Source organism: Euprymna scolopes, chromosome 30, assembly GCF_053919585.1.
Source record: "Euprymna scolopes isolate OS-2025 chromosome 30, ASM5391958v1, whole genome shotgun sequence".
In the NCBI taxonomy this organism is placed as follows: Eukaryota; Metazoa; Mollusca; class Cephalopoda; order Sepiida; family Sepiolidae; genus Euprymna; species Euprymna scolopes.
The window spans coordinates 42,501,127-42,522,869 of NC_136511.1; the positions used below are offsets into that span (position 1 = coordinate 42,501,127).

The 21,743-nt window shown below is 34.6% G+C and overlaps 1 protein-coding gene across 1 annotated transcript in view; it reads right to left on the reverse strand.

Annotated features, from left to right (window-relative positions):
• LOC145254508 (uncharacterized) overlaps nt 1-16,218 on the reverse strand; it is a 68,631-nt gene extending 52,413 nt beyond the window's left edge. The window contains exons 1-3 of the mRNA XM_080113034.1: nt 16,176-16,218; nt 12,710-12,760; nt 8,000-8,050 (exon numbers count right to left, since the gene is read on the reverse strand). Coding sequence (XP_079969160.1) covers nt 8,000-8,050; nt 12,710-12,760; nt 16,176-16,218 — 145 coding nt within the window. The remainder of the gene's footprint in view (nt 1-7,999; nt 8,051-12,709; nt 12,761-16,175) is intronic.
• Between the last annotated feature and the right edge of the window lie 5,525 nt (nt 16,219-21,743).

Below are 21,743 nucleotides of genomic sequence, written 5' to 3' on the forward strand. Positions count from 1 at the left end.
CTGGTTTTGCAAACTTACCTTTTTTCTTTATTCAAACAATTTAATCAGAGCTCAATGGGTAAACTTTTTTTCTAGCAACTTATAAATCTACACTGACAACACTAGGATAAATTCATTCGTATAAATAATGAATTGTAGTCAGACTTGTATTTTTTTTTAATGGAAATTGCTCCAGACAAAGCGTGAAGCCACTTGATGTAAGGAGATAACAAGAACGAAAGAGGGTTGTCGCAAAGGCAGGAGATGTTTATTGACCTTAGTTTTGAAAAGATCAAGGTTAAAAGTAAGAGAAAAACAGCAAGAAGAGAGGTTCACAAGTCTGTTGTTCTTGAAAAGAAGCTACTGGAATAGGAAGTTGTATTACAGTGAGGTATCAAAACAGTGGATTGATAGAAACCCCTAGACCAACGAGTCAAGCGAGCTGGAGCAAAGGAAGCAGGGAAAAGATCAGACAATTCTGAAAAACACATACCATAATAGTATTTATAGAAAAGACTGAGACTAGCAACATTGTGGTGGACTGGTGGATATATTATACATATCCCCCAGTCGTACAAAATAGGAGAAATGGATTGAATTGAGAAAGAGACGAAGTACATGTTAAATTGAATTAAACGAACAGGAATTTATTTCGTGAAGAAAAAAGTGAAAGAAAAGGGTACAACACATGTTCATGTCCGCGTTCGTCTCTCGCTGTTTACTGGTGAGAAGGAGAAAGTCAATCCAGTTTGGTGTGCGTCTCTCGCTGTTAGCTGGTGAGGAGGAAAGTGTATTGTAGTATAGAAAGAGAATGAGAAAAAGTCAATCCAGGCCATGGAGATAGAAAACGTGTAAAGTGTACATACTGTCCGTTAGCTCGTACCCCCTACATAGTCGCAGGGGACGTGAGGCACACGCCTCCCAAAAGTTTGAGAGCTGGTCCGGAAAAAGGGCTGGAAACAGCTTGTCTCTTGCTTTTATAATTGTTTCTGGTGGTCTTTTGCGCATGTGTGGATTTCCTTTGAAAGGGAAGTGACGTCGTCCATCTGTGCGTACATTAGTGTGTGTGTGTGTGTATACACGTGAATGTGAGTGTATGTACGCGCACGTGAATATATGTACGTGTGTGGATGTGTGTGCGTATGTTTGTGTGTGCGTATGTATATGACAAGTAATATAGCTTGAGATGTAAACGCATGTTTTTGTGAGACTAGGAAAGGCTCCCACAATATTCTCCTTCCTAGGAATATGCAGTGTATATATATATTTTTTTTTAAGTAATGTTTTCGGCAACTGACTTTCCGTCCTGTTTTTTTTTTTGCTGTTGGCGTGGTTGTTTAAAAAAACGTCAAAAACGGAGTGTGTTCGTAAAAAAAAGTATTTACTTTTACACGGAAAGGCATTTACTCTTTTTTTTTTCTTAGGCTGACATTTGTTTTGTTTGTTTTTTGTTGTGTGCTGACATGTGCAACGAGTTGCTTGGACAGTGAAGTGAATTGTTCGTTTGGAAGGAAAATTTTTTGTGTTGACGTGGTGTGTCCAGTTGACGGTATCTTCGCAAGTGAGTCTGCGATAGTGTGTGCATTGTTTGGACGGGTGCTAGTTGCGCATTTGTTCTTGTTGAACGATGAGTGTGATTGCCGGCTCTCAACAAAACTTCCAAGTTTTGAGTTTATCAGTGTGCGTGGTGCATTTCAACTCGTATTGTTGATTCAACTTCTTCCTATGTGTTATAGGGATGTCCTGTAATTGTTTCTTTTTTGTTGCGTCTGCTGTGCAGGAGAGAATGTGCATAGGCCTATGTGATTTTACTCCTCGCGTTTGTTGCAGGGTAATGTCAGGAAACCGTGAAAAATGTTTGTCGAGCTCGAATTTTTCTTTAAATTCGGTATGAATTCAACAGCTCTGTGTTTATTTTTCTGCTGAGTCTGACGAGGGGTTTCATCATTGTAGTTCTTTGAGGTCACTTGTCTTTCTTTGTTGAAAAGTTCACTTTTTTGCTTTATCAAATAAAACGCGCGTCTCACTTAAAACAATTAATTTCAAAAAGGTAGGGTCTCCATGCTTGTTCGTTTCACGTCAGTCAGGCGCCAGTTTGTTGCGGGACTTGTGGTTTAGAATGAAATGTGTGTTCATCTCACATTCAGGTGTCACCATTTTGTAGCTGTCTAGTGTATAGAAGGAAATGCGTGTTCATCATCACGTTGCGGTCACCAAATTGTAGTGGACTAGTGGATATATTGTACACATCCCCCAGTCGTACAAAATAGGAGAATTGATTTGAATTGGGAAAGGAAAAATGAATTGCTTTGAGGAAGGAACGAACAATGCGTTTATTTGAATTAAACGAACAGGAATTTATTTTGTGAAGAAACAAGTGAAAAAAAAGGGTATAACACGTGTTCATGTCCGCGTTCGTCTCTCGCTGTTTACTGGTGAGGAGAAAGTCTATTGTTGTAGAGACAGAAAGAAAGAAAGTCAATCCAATTTGATGTGCGTCTCTCGCTGTTAGCTGGTGAGGAGGAAAGTGTATTGTAGTATAGAGAGAGAATGAGAAAAAGTCAATCCAGGCCATGGAGATAGAAAACGTGTAAAGTGTACATACTGTCTGTTAGCTTGTGCCCCATACATAGTCGAGAGCTGGTCCGGAAAAACGGCTGGAAACAGCTTGTCTCTTGCTTTTATAATTGTTTCCAGTGGTCTTTTGTGCATGCGTGGATTTCCTTTGAAAGGGAAGTGACGTCGTCCATCTGTGCGTACATTAGCGTGTGTGTGTGTGTATACACGTGAATGTGAGTGTATGTACGCGTACGTGAATATATGTACGTGTGTGGACGTGCGCGCGTATGTTTGTGTGTGCGTATGTATATGACAAGTAATATAGCTTGAGATGTGAACGCGTGTTTTTGTGTGAGACTAGGAAAGGCTCCCACAACGTCAAAGAGAGGTTGCAGAGAAGAAAATAGAGTAAGGCCAATTAAATTGCAGATACGTTTCTGCACCTTACCAAGAATTCTCAAATTGGACACAGATTCACCAGCCCAAATATGATAACAATACTCCATACAAGGTCTGATAGTAGATTTGTAGAGATAGAGAATAGCCTCAGGTATGAGAAAGCATTTAGAATGATAGAGAAAACCTACTTTACGAGAAGCAAAAAGAGCACTGAATCTAATACATGTATTCGAAGAAAGATTTGATGGTTCAAGGGAGGCAATTCTTTATCATTTAACGCCGAAATTATCTCCTACAAATATAAGTCATATTAAATAGGGTGGACGTAAACTACCTTCTCTCCTTCAAAAATTTTGAACTTTTTTTTTTCCTTTTAATTTATCGATTTTTGGATTATAAAAATTGATTTGAAATAATTACTTGTCGATTTTAAACAGCTGGACTCTTTATTTATTATTTTTTTTCTTGTGAATCACCACTTATCAAGGTCCGAAGGCCACTCGAGGATAAGGGTTAATGAATGTAAGAGGGTAGTGTAATAATCGATTGGGATGGCTCAACAAGAACTTGTTTACATTGGATTTGAAGGCTACCATGTTGTATTCAACCAGGAAGCAGGCCAGCAGAACAGTGTTTCACAGAGGGAGGAGGGACAGTTCTGGGAAAGAAGCTTTGTTCATGGAATCTACATTTAGATCTAAACTCAAATTATTGAATTTTTAGGTGTGTGTTCATCTTTGCCTTTAACATGTAATTTAAGTCAAAAAGTACTTTCTAATCAGAGCTTTAAAGGTTTCAAAATCATTTGTGAGCAACATATTAATCATGGGCACGCCTATTTTAATCAGTTATTGGGCATTTGTAGCAGCAGTGTCAACGACACTTCACGGTTTGAGATTTTTGCCATATTTGGTTTGTAAACTCAGTATAGATTAGTGCTTGCAGTCACTTCTCTTCTGGCTTACCCAATCAAACGTCACCTCTCTGGTGAGATAAACACGTGACGAAATATATAAAGGTTAAACCACAGCAGTTCTCTCTCTCTCTCGCTGACAACACACTCCTCTGTTGGGGTACAATTTCGCTCGGACTTTGGCCCTGGATCGGCAAGAATACAAACAAGCCAACATGACTACCTCCACACACGGACTTCAATTCGGTACACACATGAACTTTCTTTCTCATCCTACAGGGCTCTCTAATCTTTTGTCCCCGTTCATACATGGACGCATGCTCCTACTTTTTTTTTTTTTTTACATGGAGGTCACCACTTATCAAGGCTTGGAAGCCACTCGGGGATAAGGGTTATTGCGTGTACAGTAATCAATGGGATAGTGTCGTAGTAATCGTTAGTATTGGAGATTTGATAATGTGTCTTACTTAAGGGGGCGAGTCATCAGGAATTTGTTTATGTTGGATTTGAAGACATCCAAGTTGTAGTCAGGTGGGAAACAGGCAAGCGATAGAGATTTCCACAGGCGTGCACTTCTAAGAAAGAAGCTTTGCTCATGGAATCTACGTTTTGATTTAGACACAGATAAAGAGTGGGAAAAATTATTGACAGTGGTTTCAGCTAGACGGGTGTTCATCGTGAAAGACTGGCAAGGGAGGACCAGAGACTGGAGCTCAGACGAGCACTTGCCATGGAAATAATGATAAAACAAAGACAGGCTCGCAATGTCTTTTCTGTGGGAGAGAGGTTGCAGGGAAGAGAAAATGGCATCCCCCATTAGGCCACGAAGTCTATTTTGTACTCTGTCAAGGCAGGATAGGCTGTTTTTAGCAGCTCCTGCCCAGATGTGGCAGCAGTACTCCATCCTTGGACGTACTTGGCTTTTATACAGATACTACTAACTTCAAGACGTGTCTTTGAACTTTTTTCTCTTTCAACAAGTCTGTCTAAGCATTCATCAACGTCTCTACACTGAAATTTTTTCCACTGTTAATCGTTTGTCTTACAAGTCATACTAACACAGAGAATGTCATTATCTTTTCCACACATTTTTAACAAAATCCAACAAAATAACAAAAAAAGAGTGACAAAAATAAGTACACAACAAATAAATGTTACCAAAGGCAAAATAAGCACAAAACCCTTTTACCAAGCAGGTAAAAGGGTTTTGTGCTTTTTACTTATTTTAAAGCGTTCATTTGCTTCAAAACAAAATTAGTGTCAAGTCTGAGTTACAAAAAAAATCAACGTTGTGATGTGAATCTTTGATAATCGCTCAAAAATAGAAAATTATCTAAACCCCAAGTAGAACATAACGCTTGGTGACATTTATTTGCAGTGTTTTTACCCGTATTTTGTTTAATTTTCGATTGTTGAGCAATTCAGTTAAAGAAAAATCCATTTCCAACATATTTTAAGCAAACGACAGCAATTTCTCTAAACATTTTATCATTTAATTGTTTTTGGAAGAAAATAGTTGAATGGCCACATTCTTTTTAATCAAACTGTTCAATTTTTAGGTAGGTGTTCAGTTTACTATGTAAGTTTAATGTAAAATGATGCACTTTGAAGGCGATATTCTTTACTGTTAAGGGGCCACTATATGAGGCTAATCCTTTCAGAGGCACTATGTAGGGAGTTGAACAGCAAGATACCTATTAACATTACATTTAAACTTCTGCAGGTTAGTACAGTCAGAGAAGCATGAAGAGGAATTTCAAAAGTGTAGCAGTTCATGCGAAGAAACTAGTAGAGTGGAAGGCTTTCTAGCATCTATGGAACCTTAACAGTAAAAGGGTGGGATTTTGCTGTTTGTCAGGTTAGTCGAGGGAATTTAGGTCGAGGATGGGGGGGGGCACAAGTGCTACAAGTTCATCAAAGTACATTTACATAAAGTACTCGTAAAACAGGCGCAGGGATGCAACAGAGAGTTGGAGTTTAGTTGATAGCGCAGGTTAGGGTTAGACTGGAAGTTCTTTGTCTAGGAGTGAGAGACTAGTAGCAGATGCACCAACCCAGATGTGGCAGCAATACTCCATGCATATGCGAATGGTAATTTTGTAGAGACACAGGATACTGTCAGGTGTAGGTAGTTTTCTAGAATAGTAGAAGCCCACCTTCTTCGCAGCAGCCTTGGCAATGTCTTCAATGTATTTGTTCCAGTTCATGTTGTCTGTGAATGTTGAGCTGAAGAATTTGAATGATGAGCTCTCATTTTCCGATGTCTTACTTTCACCATTCTCTAAAATGTTTTTTTGGTCTTGGATATGACCTTAAACTATATCCGATGGTGAGGCCCCAGCTTGCGGGCTTTGGGGAGTGTGGAGCCACCATTTAATTGCCATTGCTCCCAGGTCCACTCTGAACCGGAGTGGTAGTACCTGTTAGGGTCCCAACTATGGGTTAAATAGAAACAGACTTGAAAACAACAAATATATTCTATTAAAAAATTTTTTCTTCAAAATCTTTGGATTCGGCATTAAATAACCTGAAAAGGGTTGATATGCTGTAAAACAAAAACAACCAACCAACCTAAAATGCTTGTAACTTATTGAGTTACAATACTGTAACGTTACACATGTTAACACACGCATTAACATGTAGACACCTGGGACCCATACATTGTAGACTCAGTCACAAAGGAGACAAAGAATAGGAAAGAGGAAAGACCTTGGTTGTTTTGTCAAGAAAAATTGTTATTTTTTTTTTGACGTTGCAGAACATGATTGAGTTTTGGAAAGGAAAATGTAAAAACAATAGCATCAATGTTTGGTGCATTTAAATCAGGAAGCCAATATCTTCAAGCAGCCTGATCTCATAACACCAGGACATGTTTTCTGAAGGTTAAAGGTTAAATCATTTCTACAGACAATAAGTACAATAATAAAATTTCTAAAAGAAATTTATTTGACAGTCTTACCCAGTCATATCTGAGAGAACAAGAACAATCTACCCCATGGATTAAAAAAAAAGAAAGTTCAGTACAAAATTTCATATAGCTTTCCGTGTTCAACAAAGATTCTGGAATTCAAAAAAGATGTGCTTAAACATAAAAGATAAAGTACTTGGTAATATTGCACTGCAGTACACAAATGTTGACACATGGGATCCACGCGTTATAGACTCAGTTACAAAGGTGACAAAGAATAAGAAATAGGAAAGACCTTCAATTCCTATTTCAGAGTTTAAGAAAAGAACTTTATTCATACTTCTCATTATGGTCGTGATGTCACCCACGTCTCTAATGTTCTCTCTTTCCTTTTTATGGTCTTTTTATTTTTCCTTACCATGACGTCATTTTGCACATTAAACGGTATTGCATACACACACTCTGGTACATGTATCAGACTATTAAAATAAAAAATTAAGCAGGTTATTTTCCAATTTGACGGGTTAGGGTTATATTTTTCTGGATAGTTTTATAGAATAAGAGACAACGAAATGGAGTTTCATTCTATATTAATAAACATCTTTATTTGTCATCCTCGGTAGTAGCGTGTACACGAGAGAAACGGGTTAGTAGGTGGAAGTGTTCTTGTATAAAGATAGATTTAACATATTACCGGCTTGTTGAGGAGAGAACAGCTCAGTCCACACATGTCTGCAGCCAGTATTCGTCGGGACGAAGGATGTCAGTTAAAGGAGAAAGAAAGAGCAAAGTCTTCTGTGTATTTACGTGTTGTAGTGGGTGTGTGTGTCTCGGTGTATCGACGAGAGCAGTTCTGTAGCATGGTAAAGAAAATTCATTTGGGTACCGCATGTGGAAACAAATGTGAGTTTGAAGAGAGCCAGTGTTAGCTTGTTGTACTCATGTTCGTCCTGGGGCCAAAGCCCCAGGCTAATATCTGCTGCCAGCTGAAGCCAGGGAGAAAGAGGAATAAGAGTTTCAGATTTCGCCTTTTATGTACTCGGTCACGTGACTGAGAGCTGGCTTGTGATTGGACAAGCAAGGAAGAAAATGGATGTTAAATCTCAAGCCACAAGAATTAGCTCCTGCCTGTGATTGTAGCAAGTTTCGGCTGCTACAGATTAAATCCTATCATTAAAATCAAGAAGGTGGATTGTGCTACTATTTTAAAATTGAACCAAAGTATAAGTAAGTTGACTTACCGAATAAGAATGTCCAGCCTGGAAAGTATTTTGCTGCTTTTTGAGCACATACTGAAACAGAGAAAGAAAAAAAATCTTTGTATAAAAAGTTCACAATTTATATAATATAACAGCAGGATCTGTGGAAATTCAACAGTGCAATATATTTCATATGAAATATATTACTACTGAACATTCTGTGGATGTTCAGTGTGAATCCACGATATTGTAGCTCTTTTTGTTAAAACTGTAAAATTATTTATCTAAGTAACCTGAATAATGTAGTGTCAGAATATATCTGGTTATTATATGGTTATAGGAGTCTGTGACATATTTCCATCGTATGGACGCACGGCACAAACGCAAACCCCACTATGTCATTATACCATCTTTTGACAGAACAGATACTACATTTGGATCCTAGTCAGGAAGATAGAAGGTGATAACATACTATGAACATTAAATTAACGTTTCTATATACAAATTTAATGTTCGTAACATGTTACGAGGGGCGTGCAATAAGTAATGCCCCTGACCCACTTCCCATAGAAGTAGAGCAACAAAATTTGACACAGTTATTAGTCTTTCTCTATATAGGAACCACCCATAGTTATGCATTTCTCCATTCGTTTGATGCAGCTCTGGAGACCGTTTTGCTGATCTTGCCCTCGCCTCTTGATTTTGATAGCTTCCCTTAATTTCTTCAAAAGTGAAGCATAATAGGCTCCTGTAATTGTGGTACCCTTTGCCAGGAATTCTGTCATTACTATTCCGTCCTGGTCTAGAAGACTGTGAGCATGATCTTGTCAGCGGAGGGCTACACCCTTGCCTTCTTTGGAGGTGGTGAGTCCAAGTGCTTCCACTGCATTGACTGGGCTTTGGTCTCTAGACCATAGTGATGGACCCAGGTTTCATCCTGTGCAATCAGTCTTTTGAAAAACTTTGACTCATCTTCTTGGCACATCTCCAAATTCATCCTCGAGCACTCGGCGCGTTCTCGCTTCTGGAATGGTGTGAGCAACCTGGCAATCCATCTGGCAGACACCTTATGCATATGCAAATGGTCATGAATGATAGTTTCCACAGACCCTGTACTAATCTTGACATCTTAGGCTATTTGTCGAATAGTAATGCGCCGATCTTCGAAAATGACAGCATTAACTTGAAGGACAGATGCCTCATCAATGGCAGAAGAGGGGGGGGCGACCAGGTCTGGGAGCTGAGTCCACAGACTTCCGGCCATGTTTAAATTCACGATGCCAGCCTTTTACAAGGTCATATGATGGATCATTATCACCATAAGTTTCTTTCATTTCATCAAAAGTCTCCTGTGTTGTGCGTCCTTTCAAATAAAAAAACAGGATCACTGCTCGACATTCAACAGGCTCCATTTCACACCTGACTCAGTTCAAACACCTGTAAAAGAGAAACCACAATTAGTTCAGAGCTGTAATTTGCCACATAACCCGTAGAGATATAAATCATTGTACATGCAAAATTTCAGCTAGATCAGACAACTGGAAGTGGTTCCGGGGCATTACTTATTGCACGCCCCTCGTATCACCTTCTATCCTCCTTTTTGATAAATAGGATCTCTTGATCGAATAATTTATAAACTTGAACCTATGGCACTCGTGTGTGTGTGTGTGTATATATATATATATATATATATATATATATATATATATATATGTATATAATTTAAAGGAGATTAGAACAATAGTCTAAAGAGCTAAGTGTATTTTAATGTAACAGTGAAATTACTAGTTTAATTAAAATACAGGAAATAGAAAGTGCTCGTTGTAATTTAGATATATAATAAGCTCGATAGTTAAATGTCCTAGAGCTAATTCAATATTAAGTAATGTGATTTACAATTTAAAATTTAAAAATTAAAAAAAAAATTTTAAATTTAAAAATCAAATTTCAATCAAATTAAAAATCAGTTTCATTTCCGAAACGATCGTACAGATAATTGATTTTGTTGTTGTTCCTTCTTATGAAACTGATTTTTAATTTGATTGAAATTTGATTTTTAAATTTAAAAAATTTTTTTTAAATTTTAAATTGTAAATCACATTACTTAATATATATATATATATATATATATATATATATATATATATAAAGTTATGAAAATATATATGGCAATTAAGCTACACAGAATATTCTGCATTTCATTCGCATGAGAATTCATCAGGCTTATGCATTGCATAAGACCAAGCATAAGCCTGACGAATTCTCACGAGAATGAAACGCGGAATATTTTGTGTAGTTTAATTGCCATATATATTTTCATAACTTACTACATAGCTCTACCTATGTATTGAGCACTGTTGAAGTAAATACTGAAACATTTACGCATAAATTATATATTTTATATTAATTAATGTGATTTAATGAAGTAATCATATATATATATATATATATATATATATATATATATATATATTGAAAGAAAATCTTTTTTTTCTTTACCTGCACTTGAAGCATTGTGTGGTAATTGAAAATAATTGCGTATATAAATGGATACGTTTTGAAGGCTATTAATGAAGAGTCTGTTTTTTTTTGTTTTTTTTTTGTTTTTTTTTTCTTGACTGCATGGTGGAATTCTGTGTGTGAATGTTATTGTTAGTATATATATATATATATATATATATATATATATATATATATAATGAAAATTACATTAAATTTTTTTGATGTCTTTCTAGTCCTTTCATCAAATGCTGATACCTCTCGCTGTATGTCTTCAGGTCGAAAATGAAGTTCACATACCTAAAGAAATAATTTAAAAGAAAATCGTACCATGTTTGACTTAATACAAAAAAAAAGAAGAAAATTAAATGACAAAAACGATAAAATAAAGAAATAAGGTAAATGTGTAGAATTAGTCCACTCTCGAAAAATCCTTTTTAATTACAACTTATATAGGTTTTCGGGAGTGCTGAAAACGAAAATAAACTTACGGCAAACTAGTAGTTTCCAAAATATAAAGAGATGGTAGTTAAAAAAAAAAGGGGGGGGGGCATTTTTTTTTTTTTTACATGGGCAACGAGCAATTTTTTTTTAAATTACATTTTCGCCTCAAACAAGGTGAAGTGCCTCTTTGATGTAGGAATGAACACAACAACGTAAAATTAGCACCTACAGTTGCCCCCTCTCCTCGACAAAAATTCTGTTTACACTTTTTGAAAGGGGGTGCTCATTTAACGTTAAACTGTGTTCATTGTACGTTGACTCCCAACCCCCAACATAAAGGTGGCCATACTCATTTTTCTTCGCTTTTATTTGTTAAAAAGAAAGCGCCCTAAAAAAACGCTGGCTATAAAGTGGGTGCTCATTTTACGTTAAATTTTTATAGAAAAGTGATCCCCCATTTTTTAAAACTAACATTTCTTCATATCATGAAAACTACTCGTTTGCCGTAATTTTAAACGTTATTTTCGTTTACAGCGCCACTAGCAGTATCAGAATTTTGGGGGAATTTTTGACAACCCTAACACAAAACTGCGAATAACATATACAAAACTCGTAATTTCTCCGTTTAAAGTGGGTTGTTTATTTTCTTTATGGAATATACTTCCAAAATAAACTATTAAAATTGTTTAAAAAATAATAGAAATATTATTTTTTTATTGCCTGCATTTTGTAAACACTTTTTTTTTAAATAAAAAATAATATTTCTATTATTTTTTTAAACAATTTTAATAGTTTATTTTGGAAGTATATTCTCCAAAGTTCAGGGCCACGACATTTACCACAAATAATTATTAATAAGCTTTTGGGATAACAAAAACGGTTATAAACTTTTAAAAAAAAGTTTAATCTATTTCACGCTGATATAAATATTGTACAGTAAAATAGTTGAACTAAAAAGATAAATAATTTTTCTTATTTAGAATTATTTAAACAAGGAATTCCGTTTTTACGATATTGCTTTTATTAAATTGTTAGGTGAAAGTACATAATATTTTAACCATACTCCCCATTTTAAATAAGTTTCTAAATAATAATTTATTATTTCAGCACATAACTTAAATTACATGTAAAATTCATTTTTTATATACATACTTTCATTTTTATTTTAAAATACGTTCTAAAAATATAAAAATAAAAAAGGCGCTTTTTTTGTTGTTTTTTTTTTTAAATATCTCAAACATTTTAACACTTACTCTGCTTTATTTAGATGGAGTAAAATCCTTTCTTTTTATTGCATTAATCCTCTGGTAAATTATTTCCTTTTTTTTGGGGGGGGGATGAAAACACGGTAACTTTTGGTCCATTTTCGTAGTTACCTCGGCATTTTGGAACTATACATCTCGACAGCATATTTAAATTTATTTAACCTCCAAAACTTTAAACCAACTTCCGGTTTAGTTAGGAGACACGTGACCAAATTTCAACAGACCAATGTTCATGACGTCACCAGACTAAATTATAGTCGTTGCTAGGCCGTCATATTACGGTAGCCACGATTCAACACTCGAAGAAGGTCGCAGATTGCAACGACCGAAACATTGTGCTAATAACACCCAAGATAAGAATAATTGTCTGATTAATCAAAATCTCATATCAAAAATTCAGAATTGCACTCATAAATCCCTGTTCGAAAATGTTTTTTTGATTTGTTACCATAATTATATTTACGAAATCTACACTTGTTGAATTTCTTTACTGGAACTAAAGGAAGAAGAAGAAGAAGAAGAAGAAGAAGAAGATTTACTTTACCTTGTAAAAGACTAAACAACCACCAGAAAATGAATATGTTTGCACCATAAGCTGCAAAAGACAAAGAATAAAAAAAAACAATAAAAACAAGAACAATTGCATATGTTATTAATTAGCATATTTTTTAAACTATATTTAAAAAATGATACTAAGTCTCCATTATAAGTAGTTTAATAAAAATAAAAAAAAATGATGAAATTCAAAGAAAAGTATTAACTAGACCAAAAGCCAGAATCCAGTGTTTAGATTGCAAATAGGTCAAATGCCATGATGGGGCGCATGTTAAATCCAATATTTTGTTGTTGCTGTAAACGATCCTTAAGGTACATGGATTTATTATTAATATGTGTTTTAATTAAGTTAGACGTGCTATCCATTTTTTTGAAAATATAACGGATAACTAAACAAATCAAATCAAATAAAAAAACGAAAACAACAACATTATTATATTTTCAAAACTGATCAATGAGAAGAACGCATTATTTTTCTTTTTTTTTGTATTTTTAATTTTTTTTTGTTTTTTTTTTAGTTGAAAAAAAAATGAGAAAAGCATGAAAATTTCTGAAGATGTCAGGAAGAAGAATGGAGAAAATATGATCGGATATTTATTTCTGGTTCAAGTCTCAAGGATTTCTTACTAACTTGACCCTACGTAATAATTAAAAGAGAGTAAAAGGTGGATCTTTCAACAGCTTCGTAACCTTCGCTTCTATTATTTTGTCCTTTAGTCCTCACATTTCATGAGCGATTTTTCTGACAAAGAGGAAAGAATTGTAACAAAGCCAAGGAGACGTATGTAACCACAGTGACAGCTGACATATGCAAATGATCAAGCCATAGTGTGAGTTGACGTTACAGCAAAGAAAGAGAAGGAAAAGAAAAGCGGATAGAGATGTGGGACCATGTGGGTGGTGGCGGCGAGGCGAAGCGCGTGCCGGCGAGAGAGATCTGAAAACCTTACATTATGGCGACTGGACTGGAGCAGACGTATTGATGCGGGAGGAGAAATAGCATGTGTTCGACGCGGCAGAGTTTTGTTAACCGCATTGGTGAACAAATAGACATGTAAAACCAAGATGCAGGCATAGCTTGGAAAGTACCATAAATAAATGTCTTTTATTTCAACTAAAAAGAAGGCGAGTCGAATTTCTTTCCTTTGTTTCATAAACAACGTCAGGTCTTTTAACTACAACGTTAAAGAATTACCGTTTTCTGGAACAGTATCTATTCCATCTAACACATATCGTTGACAAGTTTTTGACCTTGAATTAGTATTTTATTACATCAAACGGCTTGATGCCTTGTTTGAAGCAATTTTCATAAAAAATATGATGTTAGCAATACTATGCGGCATTACCTGCATAATTGCATCCAAATTAATACCAATGATAAAAAAAAATTATCTAATTGTAAACATTTAAAAACAAAATGAAAAAATACACACAATTCCAATCTATACATTAATACATTAAGGCATTTTGTATTCGTACGTACATTATCGCCAGATAAATGAGATCCCTTGATCGTCACAAAATGTAATTTAGTTTTATTCTCGTTTTATTATGTAGATGACTAGGATATAAATACCCTAAACTCGCTACAAGAAAAAATAATGAAACGAATTGAATGAAGGAAACAAAGAACTCAAATGCTGGAATAAAATAAACATGTCGTTTATTGTCTGTTGAGAAATGAAAGTCTTGGGTGTACACATGTTCATTCGGCCATTGACGACTATGTGCGTGGAAGGAAAGGGGAATGCAATAGAGAAATGAGAAGTGGCAAGCCGGCCTGTAGAAAGAGAGGGTTAAGCTCAGTAGAACGTCCCGCACATGTCTGTTTTGATGGACCAAGGCCGAAGGGGAGATAGAGTGAGAAAGTCAATCCAGTTCATGGAGATAGAAAGCGTATAAAGTGTACGTACTGTTTGTTAGCTTTTTGTCCCACATACAGTAGCAAGTGGCATGAGGTACGCACATGTGCGCACATGCCGAAAAGGCACGCTGTCGGTCCGTAGACCGTCCAGCTAGGAGGCTGGTCTGAAAAGGGCTGGAAACAGCTTATCTCTTCCTTTTATAGGTGTTTCCGGTGTGTCTTTTGCGCATGTGTGGATTTCCTTTGAAAGGGGAAGTGACGTCCTAGTGTGTGTACGTGTGCACATGTGTGAGTACATGTGTGTCCGTTAGCATGTGTGTGTATACATGTGATTGTGAGTGTATGTACGCGAACGTGAATATATGTACGTGTGTGGACGTGGGCGTGTATGTTTGTGTGCGCGTATGTATATGACAAGTAATATAGCTTGAAATGTGAACACGTGTTTTTGTGTGAGACTAGAAAAAGGCTTGCGCAATTATTATTAGTCTCGTCTTTTTCATTATAAATTAGTTTTATTTTCTTATCGATTAGTTTTGTCATCTTTTTCTTATCGATTGATTTTGTCTTCTTATTGATTAGTTTTGTCATCTTTTTCTTATCGATTAGTTTTGTCTTCTTATTGATTAGTTTTGTCATCTTTTTCTTATCGATTGATTTTGTATCCTTATTGATTAGTTTTGTATCCTTATTGATTAGTTTTGTTTTAATGATTTCAAGTAGTGAATAAGTAAAAAAAGTATTGTTTTAAAAAGTAAAATCCTCATGATTTTCATTAAATAAAAAACGATATTCGCTTCATTCATTTAAAGAACATCACACTAGCAATAGCAATTATTTTTTACAGAGAAGAAAACAATATTTTTACTTAATATATAATTACACCCTACGTAAATGCATCAATTTAAACAATAAATTATTCAGATAGATAATGAAAATAAGCGTGAAATTTTGTGTATACAAATTACTACATTTATTTTAGTCAAGACGTCTCTCTCTCTCTCCCTCTTTCTCTCTCTCTCTCTCTCTCTCTCTCTCTCTCTCTCTCTCTTTCTTTCTCTCTTTCTCTCTTTCTCTCTCTCTTTCTCTCTCTCTTTCACTCTCTCTTTCTCTCTCTCACTCTCTCTCTTTTTCTCTCTTTCTGTCTTTCTCTCTCTCTCTTTCTCTGTCTCAGTCTCTCTCTCATTCTCTCTAATACGTATGCACATAAATACGCTAGCAAGCTCTTTCATTCTCTATTCACTAAGTCCTCCCACTTTCGCAATTCTACAAATAAATTTACAGTTACACTAGTTCTGACACTGTAATTAAATCCCCCAAACTTTGTAGCAGACAAAATTACCAGGAACACAAGCAGGAGTGAATTCTCACAGCTTGGAAATTTTGAATACACTTTGTAGCAGCCGACACTAGAGGCAGAAACTAATTCTCACGATTCGAGATTTGAAATCCATTTCCTCCTCGCTTGTCCAATCACACGTGTCCGAGTACATAAAAGGCGAAATCTGGAAGCCGCTTTCTCTTTTTCTCGCTTCGGCCCCAGGCAGAACAACAAGTACAACAAGCTAGCTATGGCTCTCTTCAAACTCACCTTTATTTCCACGTTCTGTACCCACACGAACTTTATTTATCATTCTACTCTCGTCAGTACAACTCACACTCACCCACGACAACACCTGATGACTTTGTCCTTTCTTTCTCTTTTAACCGCCTTCCTTCGGACCGGCGGCTACTACCTATAAACACGTGTAAATGGAACTGAAGTGTTCTCTTCTTCAACCAGCCAGCATGATATTAATTCTGTCTTTAAACACATTGAACAATTTTCTCTCTCTTCAACTAATGACATTAACGAAGATAACAAATAAAGTTGTTTATTAATATGGAATGAAACTCCATTTGGTTGTTTCATCTCTATAGCTTCCTTCCTGGCTTGTCCAATTAGAAGCCAGCTCTTAGTCACGTGACCGAGTCTATAAAAAGTTAAACTGGCAACACACTCACTCCCTCAATTTTTCCTGGGTCTGGGACTGACAACATGTGGAACGGACCTGTTTCTGCTAACTTTTCTCTTAGAGCTCAACAGAACTCACCCAGTCTTCAGACCGGGGGTTCGACTAAGAAGAGAGAAACTAACCACCAGCAAAGACGGACACACACTCTCTCTTTCTCTTCCCTCGTCTTCTGCAATTGACGATTTCACCAGAAATAACTGCCGATTCAACCCACGAGAGAACTGACAGAAGTCCACGGAGGAGCCGATCAAAATCCATGAGGGAACTCCATGCTTGACTCCACACAGCCGAAGATTCTATTCCTTCGAACATTCTAGCCTGTTACAGGTTTGAATAGACCCTTCCTTTGTTTGGTTTAAAAAATACTTTTTGTTTCTTTATTCAGTGCTTCGTGTTTAACAATTATTTAATGCCTACAAGCATTCCCTAAAACTTTCTTTATGGAATTTTCATGTTATATTACATTTGGACCGTATCTTCTATTTTTGGAAATAAAGTAAATAAACTTCTATATTACTTGAATCAAAAAAAACAAAAAAAAACAGCCGGCATGATATTACATCTATCTTTAAACACATTGAACACTTCTCTCTCTTCAACTAACGACGCTAACGAAAATGAAAAATAAAGTTGTTTATTAATATAGAATGAAACTCCATTGCGTTGTCTCATCTCTATAGCTTCCTTTCTGGCTTGTCCGATTAGAAACCAGCTCTTAGTCACGTGACCGAGTCTATAAAAGGTTAACCTGGCAACACACTCACTCCCTATATTACTTGAATTAAAAAAAAAATCTTTTAAGTTGCGTTTATAAGGACATTTCCAAAGAATTAAAGAACATGGAATCATGTAACGTATGTTATGTAACGTATGTTATGTAACGTATGTTGTGTAACGTATGTGACAACCACAAGGGAGAAAAATGAAACAACAACGACTTGTTATTTACCACAGGAACTAAATCTTATGAAATACTCGAATGATAATGATATAGTGTTAAAACAAAGTCATATCTATTCTTCAAAGCTATAACGTTCTCTTGTATTTACCAGCCAGCATTAATTGTCATTTCCTATACTGAAGATTGCATGAGCATAAAACACTAGTGATTGTAGGTAAAAATAATAAACATAAAAATATATGTCACGTTTGGGCTGGCGCATCTACTACTAGTCTCTCACACTAAAAGAGAGTCGTCAACCTAATAGATCCTGAACTGTCAGCTAGGCTTCAACCGCTGTCCCATCGACAAAATGTTGCATCCCTCTGCCTATTTTACAAGTACCTTAATGGTAGATGCTATGACGAACGATAAGCCCTTGTACTCCCTTGAACGTAAATACCCCCGACAAACCCGACAGGCAAATCCCCACCCATACACAGTACAGATGTCTAGATTCCATAAAGCCTGCTACTCTAATAGTTTCTTCCCCCAAACTGCTAGACTTTGGAATTCCCTTTCGGGTTCTTGCTTCCCTGACTGTACTGACATGCAGAAGTGGAGAGCAGGCCGCAGTCTTTCTTAGGCGAGCGTTGTCGGCCAATGAAAAAGCGACGCGTTACAAGAGAACCCCCTCCCATGTTAAATAATAGCTTCTAAATAATTAAGATGGAGATTACGTCGACATTACTGTCATAACATAATAATTTCTGTTGTCAAAAAGAAAAAAAAATCATTTGATGAAATTAAGTGATTTTTTTTATGAGAACTTAATTCCATAACGGATACGTACAATATATTTTTTTTTTTTCAATATTTTCATTTTTCCTTGATTGAATTAAACTAGTACGAAGAGGGGGTGTGCGCCTTCAAACGCAAAAGGGATTGATAAAGGACAAAATGAAAAACGGATTAAAAAAGGACAAAGAAATTGTAAAATAAGTAAAAAAAAAAAAAAACTAAAATATTTATCTACGTAATTTTTCTGCCCATCTTTAAAAATGATCTTGTCAAATTTTGACAAACTTAAGTGGTGTTTGGAGTTATCTCCCCTGCCCCCCCCCTTAGGTGTATCAGAAATTTTGTAGGAATTTTTGACACCCCTAACACGAAACTGCGAATAAAATATAAAAAACTCGTAATTTCTCTTTTAAAAGTGGGTTGTTTATTTTCTTTATAGATTATACTTCCAAAATAAACTATTAAAATTGTATAAAAAGTAATAGAAATATTATCATTTTTTATTTTTTAAAAAACAGTAATGAAATTAATTGAATTTTACGAGTTCAGTATTATCCAATTTTTAAACTTTAAAAATCTATCAAAATTTTTCTATTGATTCTATTTTTACGATATTTTCAAGGTCAATGCAAAATTTTACGCTCTTTCCAATAAGCCGAATATAATATTTTAGACAAACGTTTTCTTTTTAATTCACCCCCACCATTTTGGAAATGTCTATTAAAAAGTAAATAATTAATTTACTCACCAAAGTTTTATATATCACAAATTGAAAATAAAAGATCAATAAATAATATATTCAAATTTAAAACAAAAAAAAAAGAAGTGTTTATTAGAAATTTACCTGTAAAGTCTGAAGTTTAAAACCTTTTTTTTTAATCACGTTGTTTTTTTTTTTTTTGGTTTTTTTTAAATGAAACCTTGGTCCTTGCTCCTTTAATTGAAAAAAAAAATTAAGGTTAGAATTACATTTTTCGAGTAGTTATAAGCTTGGAAAGACAGGGGGTCGAATTAATTCACGCCACCCCCCCTTTTGAAATGTCTATTAAAAAGTAAATAATTTATTTACTCACCAAAGTTTTATATATCACAAATTGAAGATAAAAGATCAATAAATATTATATTCAAATTTAAAACAAAAAAAAATGTGTTTTTTAGAAATTTACCTGTAAAGTCCGAAGTTTAAAACCTTTTTTTTTTTTTTTAAATCACGTCGTTTTTTGGGGTTTTTTTGTTCAATTTTTTGTTTTTTAAATGAAACCTTGGTCCTTGCTCCTTTAACTGAAAAAAAAAATTAGGGTTTGAATTACATTTTTCGAGTACTCATAAGCTTGGAAAGACAGGGGGTCGAATTATTCAATATTTTTCACATAGTTTCAGACACACCACCACCACTAGGCTCCTTGTGTGCGAAATAGGCAAGATGGCGGGATATGATTGATCTCATTAAAATTTGATTTCCCTTTGTAAAAAAAAAAGAAATACTTGATCAAATTAAGTGAAATTTTTTTTTAGGAAAACTTAATTCCATAACGGGTACGTACAATATAATTTTTTTTTCAATATTTTCATTTTTTTAATGTCTTGATTAAACAAATACCAAGATACTTTTGTTTTACAATCATTTCGAGGTTTAGTAAATTAATACAATAACTATATACACAACATTCATATTTTTGGAGTCCCGTTATATAATTTACTAAAAAAAATGTAAAGTGAAGTTGGACAGACGACAAAAAATATATACGTTGTTTTATCCTTATTCCCATGGCAAGTGCTCATCTGAGCTCCCATCTCTGACCCCCCACCCCCCTTGCCAATCTTTCACGATAAACACCCGTAGTAATTTTCCCCACTCTTTATCTGTGCCTAAATCAAAGCGTAGATTCCATGAGCAAAGCTTCTTTCTGTTTCCCACCTGAATTCAACTTGGAGATCTTCAAGTCCATCATAAACAAATTCCTGATGAATCACCCCCTTAAGTAAGACACTTTATTAAATCTCCAATACTAACGATTACTACGATACTATCCCATTGATTACTGTGCACGCAATAACCCTTATCCCCGAGTGGCTTCTGGGCCTTGATAATAGTGACCCCCATGTAAAAAAAATAGTGACGCAAGTAATTTTGGTTTAGGAGCAATTTAGTGGCATAAAGAGGACGATAAACTAAAATGGTGTGTCAGAAACTTTGTGAAAAATATTGAATAATTCAACCGCCTGTTTTTCCAAGCTTATAACTACTCGAAAAATGTAATTCTAACCTTAATTTTTTTTTTTCAATTAAAGGAGCAAGGACCAAGGTTTCATTTAAAAAAAAAACAAAAAAAAAAAAACAACGTGATTAAAAAAAAAGGTTTTAAACTTTGGACTTTACAGGTAAATTTCTAAAAAACACTACTTTTTTTGTTTTAAATTTGAATATATTATTTATTGATCTTTTATCTTCAATTTGTGATACATAAAACTTTGGTGAGTAAATTAATTATTTACATTTTAATAGACATTTCAAAGGAGGGGGCGTGAATTAATTCGACCCCCTGTCTTTCAAAGATTATAACTACTCGAGAAATATAATTCAAACCCTATTTTTTTTTTCAATTAAAGGAGCAAGGACCAAGGTTTCATTAAAAAAAAAAATTAAAAAAAACAACGTGTTTTTTTAAAAAAAAAGGTTTTAAACTTCGGACTTTACTTGTAAATTTCTAAAAAACACTTCTTTTTTTTAATTTGAATATATTATTTATTGATTTTTTATCTTCAATTTGTGATATATAAAACTTTGGTGAGTAAATTAATTACTTACTTTTTAATAGACATTTCAAAATGGGGGGGGGGATTAAAAAAAAAACGTTTGTCTTTATTGGAAAGAGCATAAAATTTCACATTGACCCTGAAAATATCGTAAAAATAGAATCAATAGAAAATTTGGATAGATTTTTAAAGTTTAAAAATTGGATAATACTGAACTCATAAAACTCAATTAATTTCATTACTGTTTTTTAAAAACTAAAAAATAATAATATTTCTATTACTTTTTATACAATTTTAATAGTTTATTTTGGAAGTATAATCTATAAAGAAAATAAACAACCCACTTTTAAAAGAGAAATTACGAGTTTTTTATATTTTATTCGCAGTTTCGTGTTAGGGGTATCAAAAATTCCTACAAAAATTCTGATACACCTAAAGATGCAGTCAACAGATCAATTTTTTCAAATATGTCGTTTTGAACAAAAGCAATATTACATACTTAATTGTCGTGGCGAAAACGGTAATGTATCCAAAAATTACAAAAAATCATGGAGAGTTATTTCTAGTTAAAAGTAATTTTTTATGGAAAATTGAGTAAAATCGCATTTTTCTTGGATGTCATAAAGTAGGCAGTACAGGTCTACATGCAGGGGACATAACTCTGAAAAGAATATTTTAGATTAGTTGTGTTATGGCTACAATATTT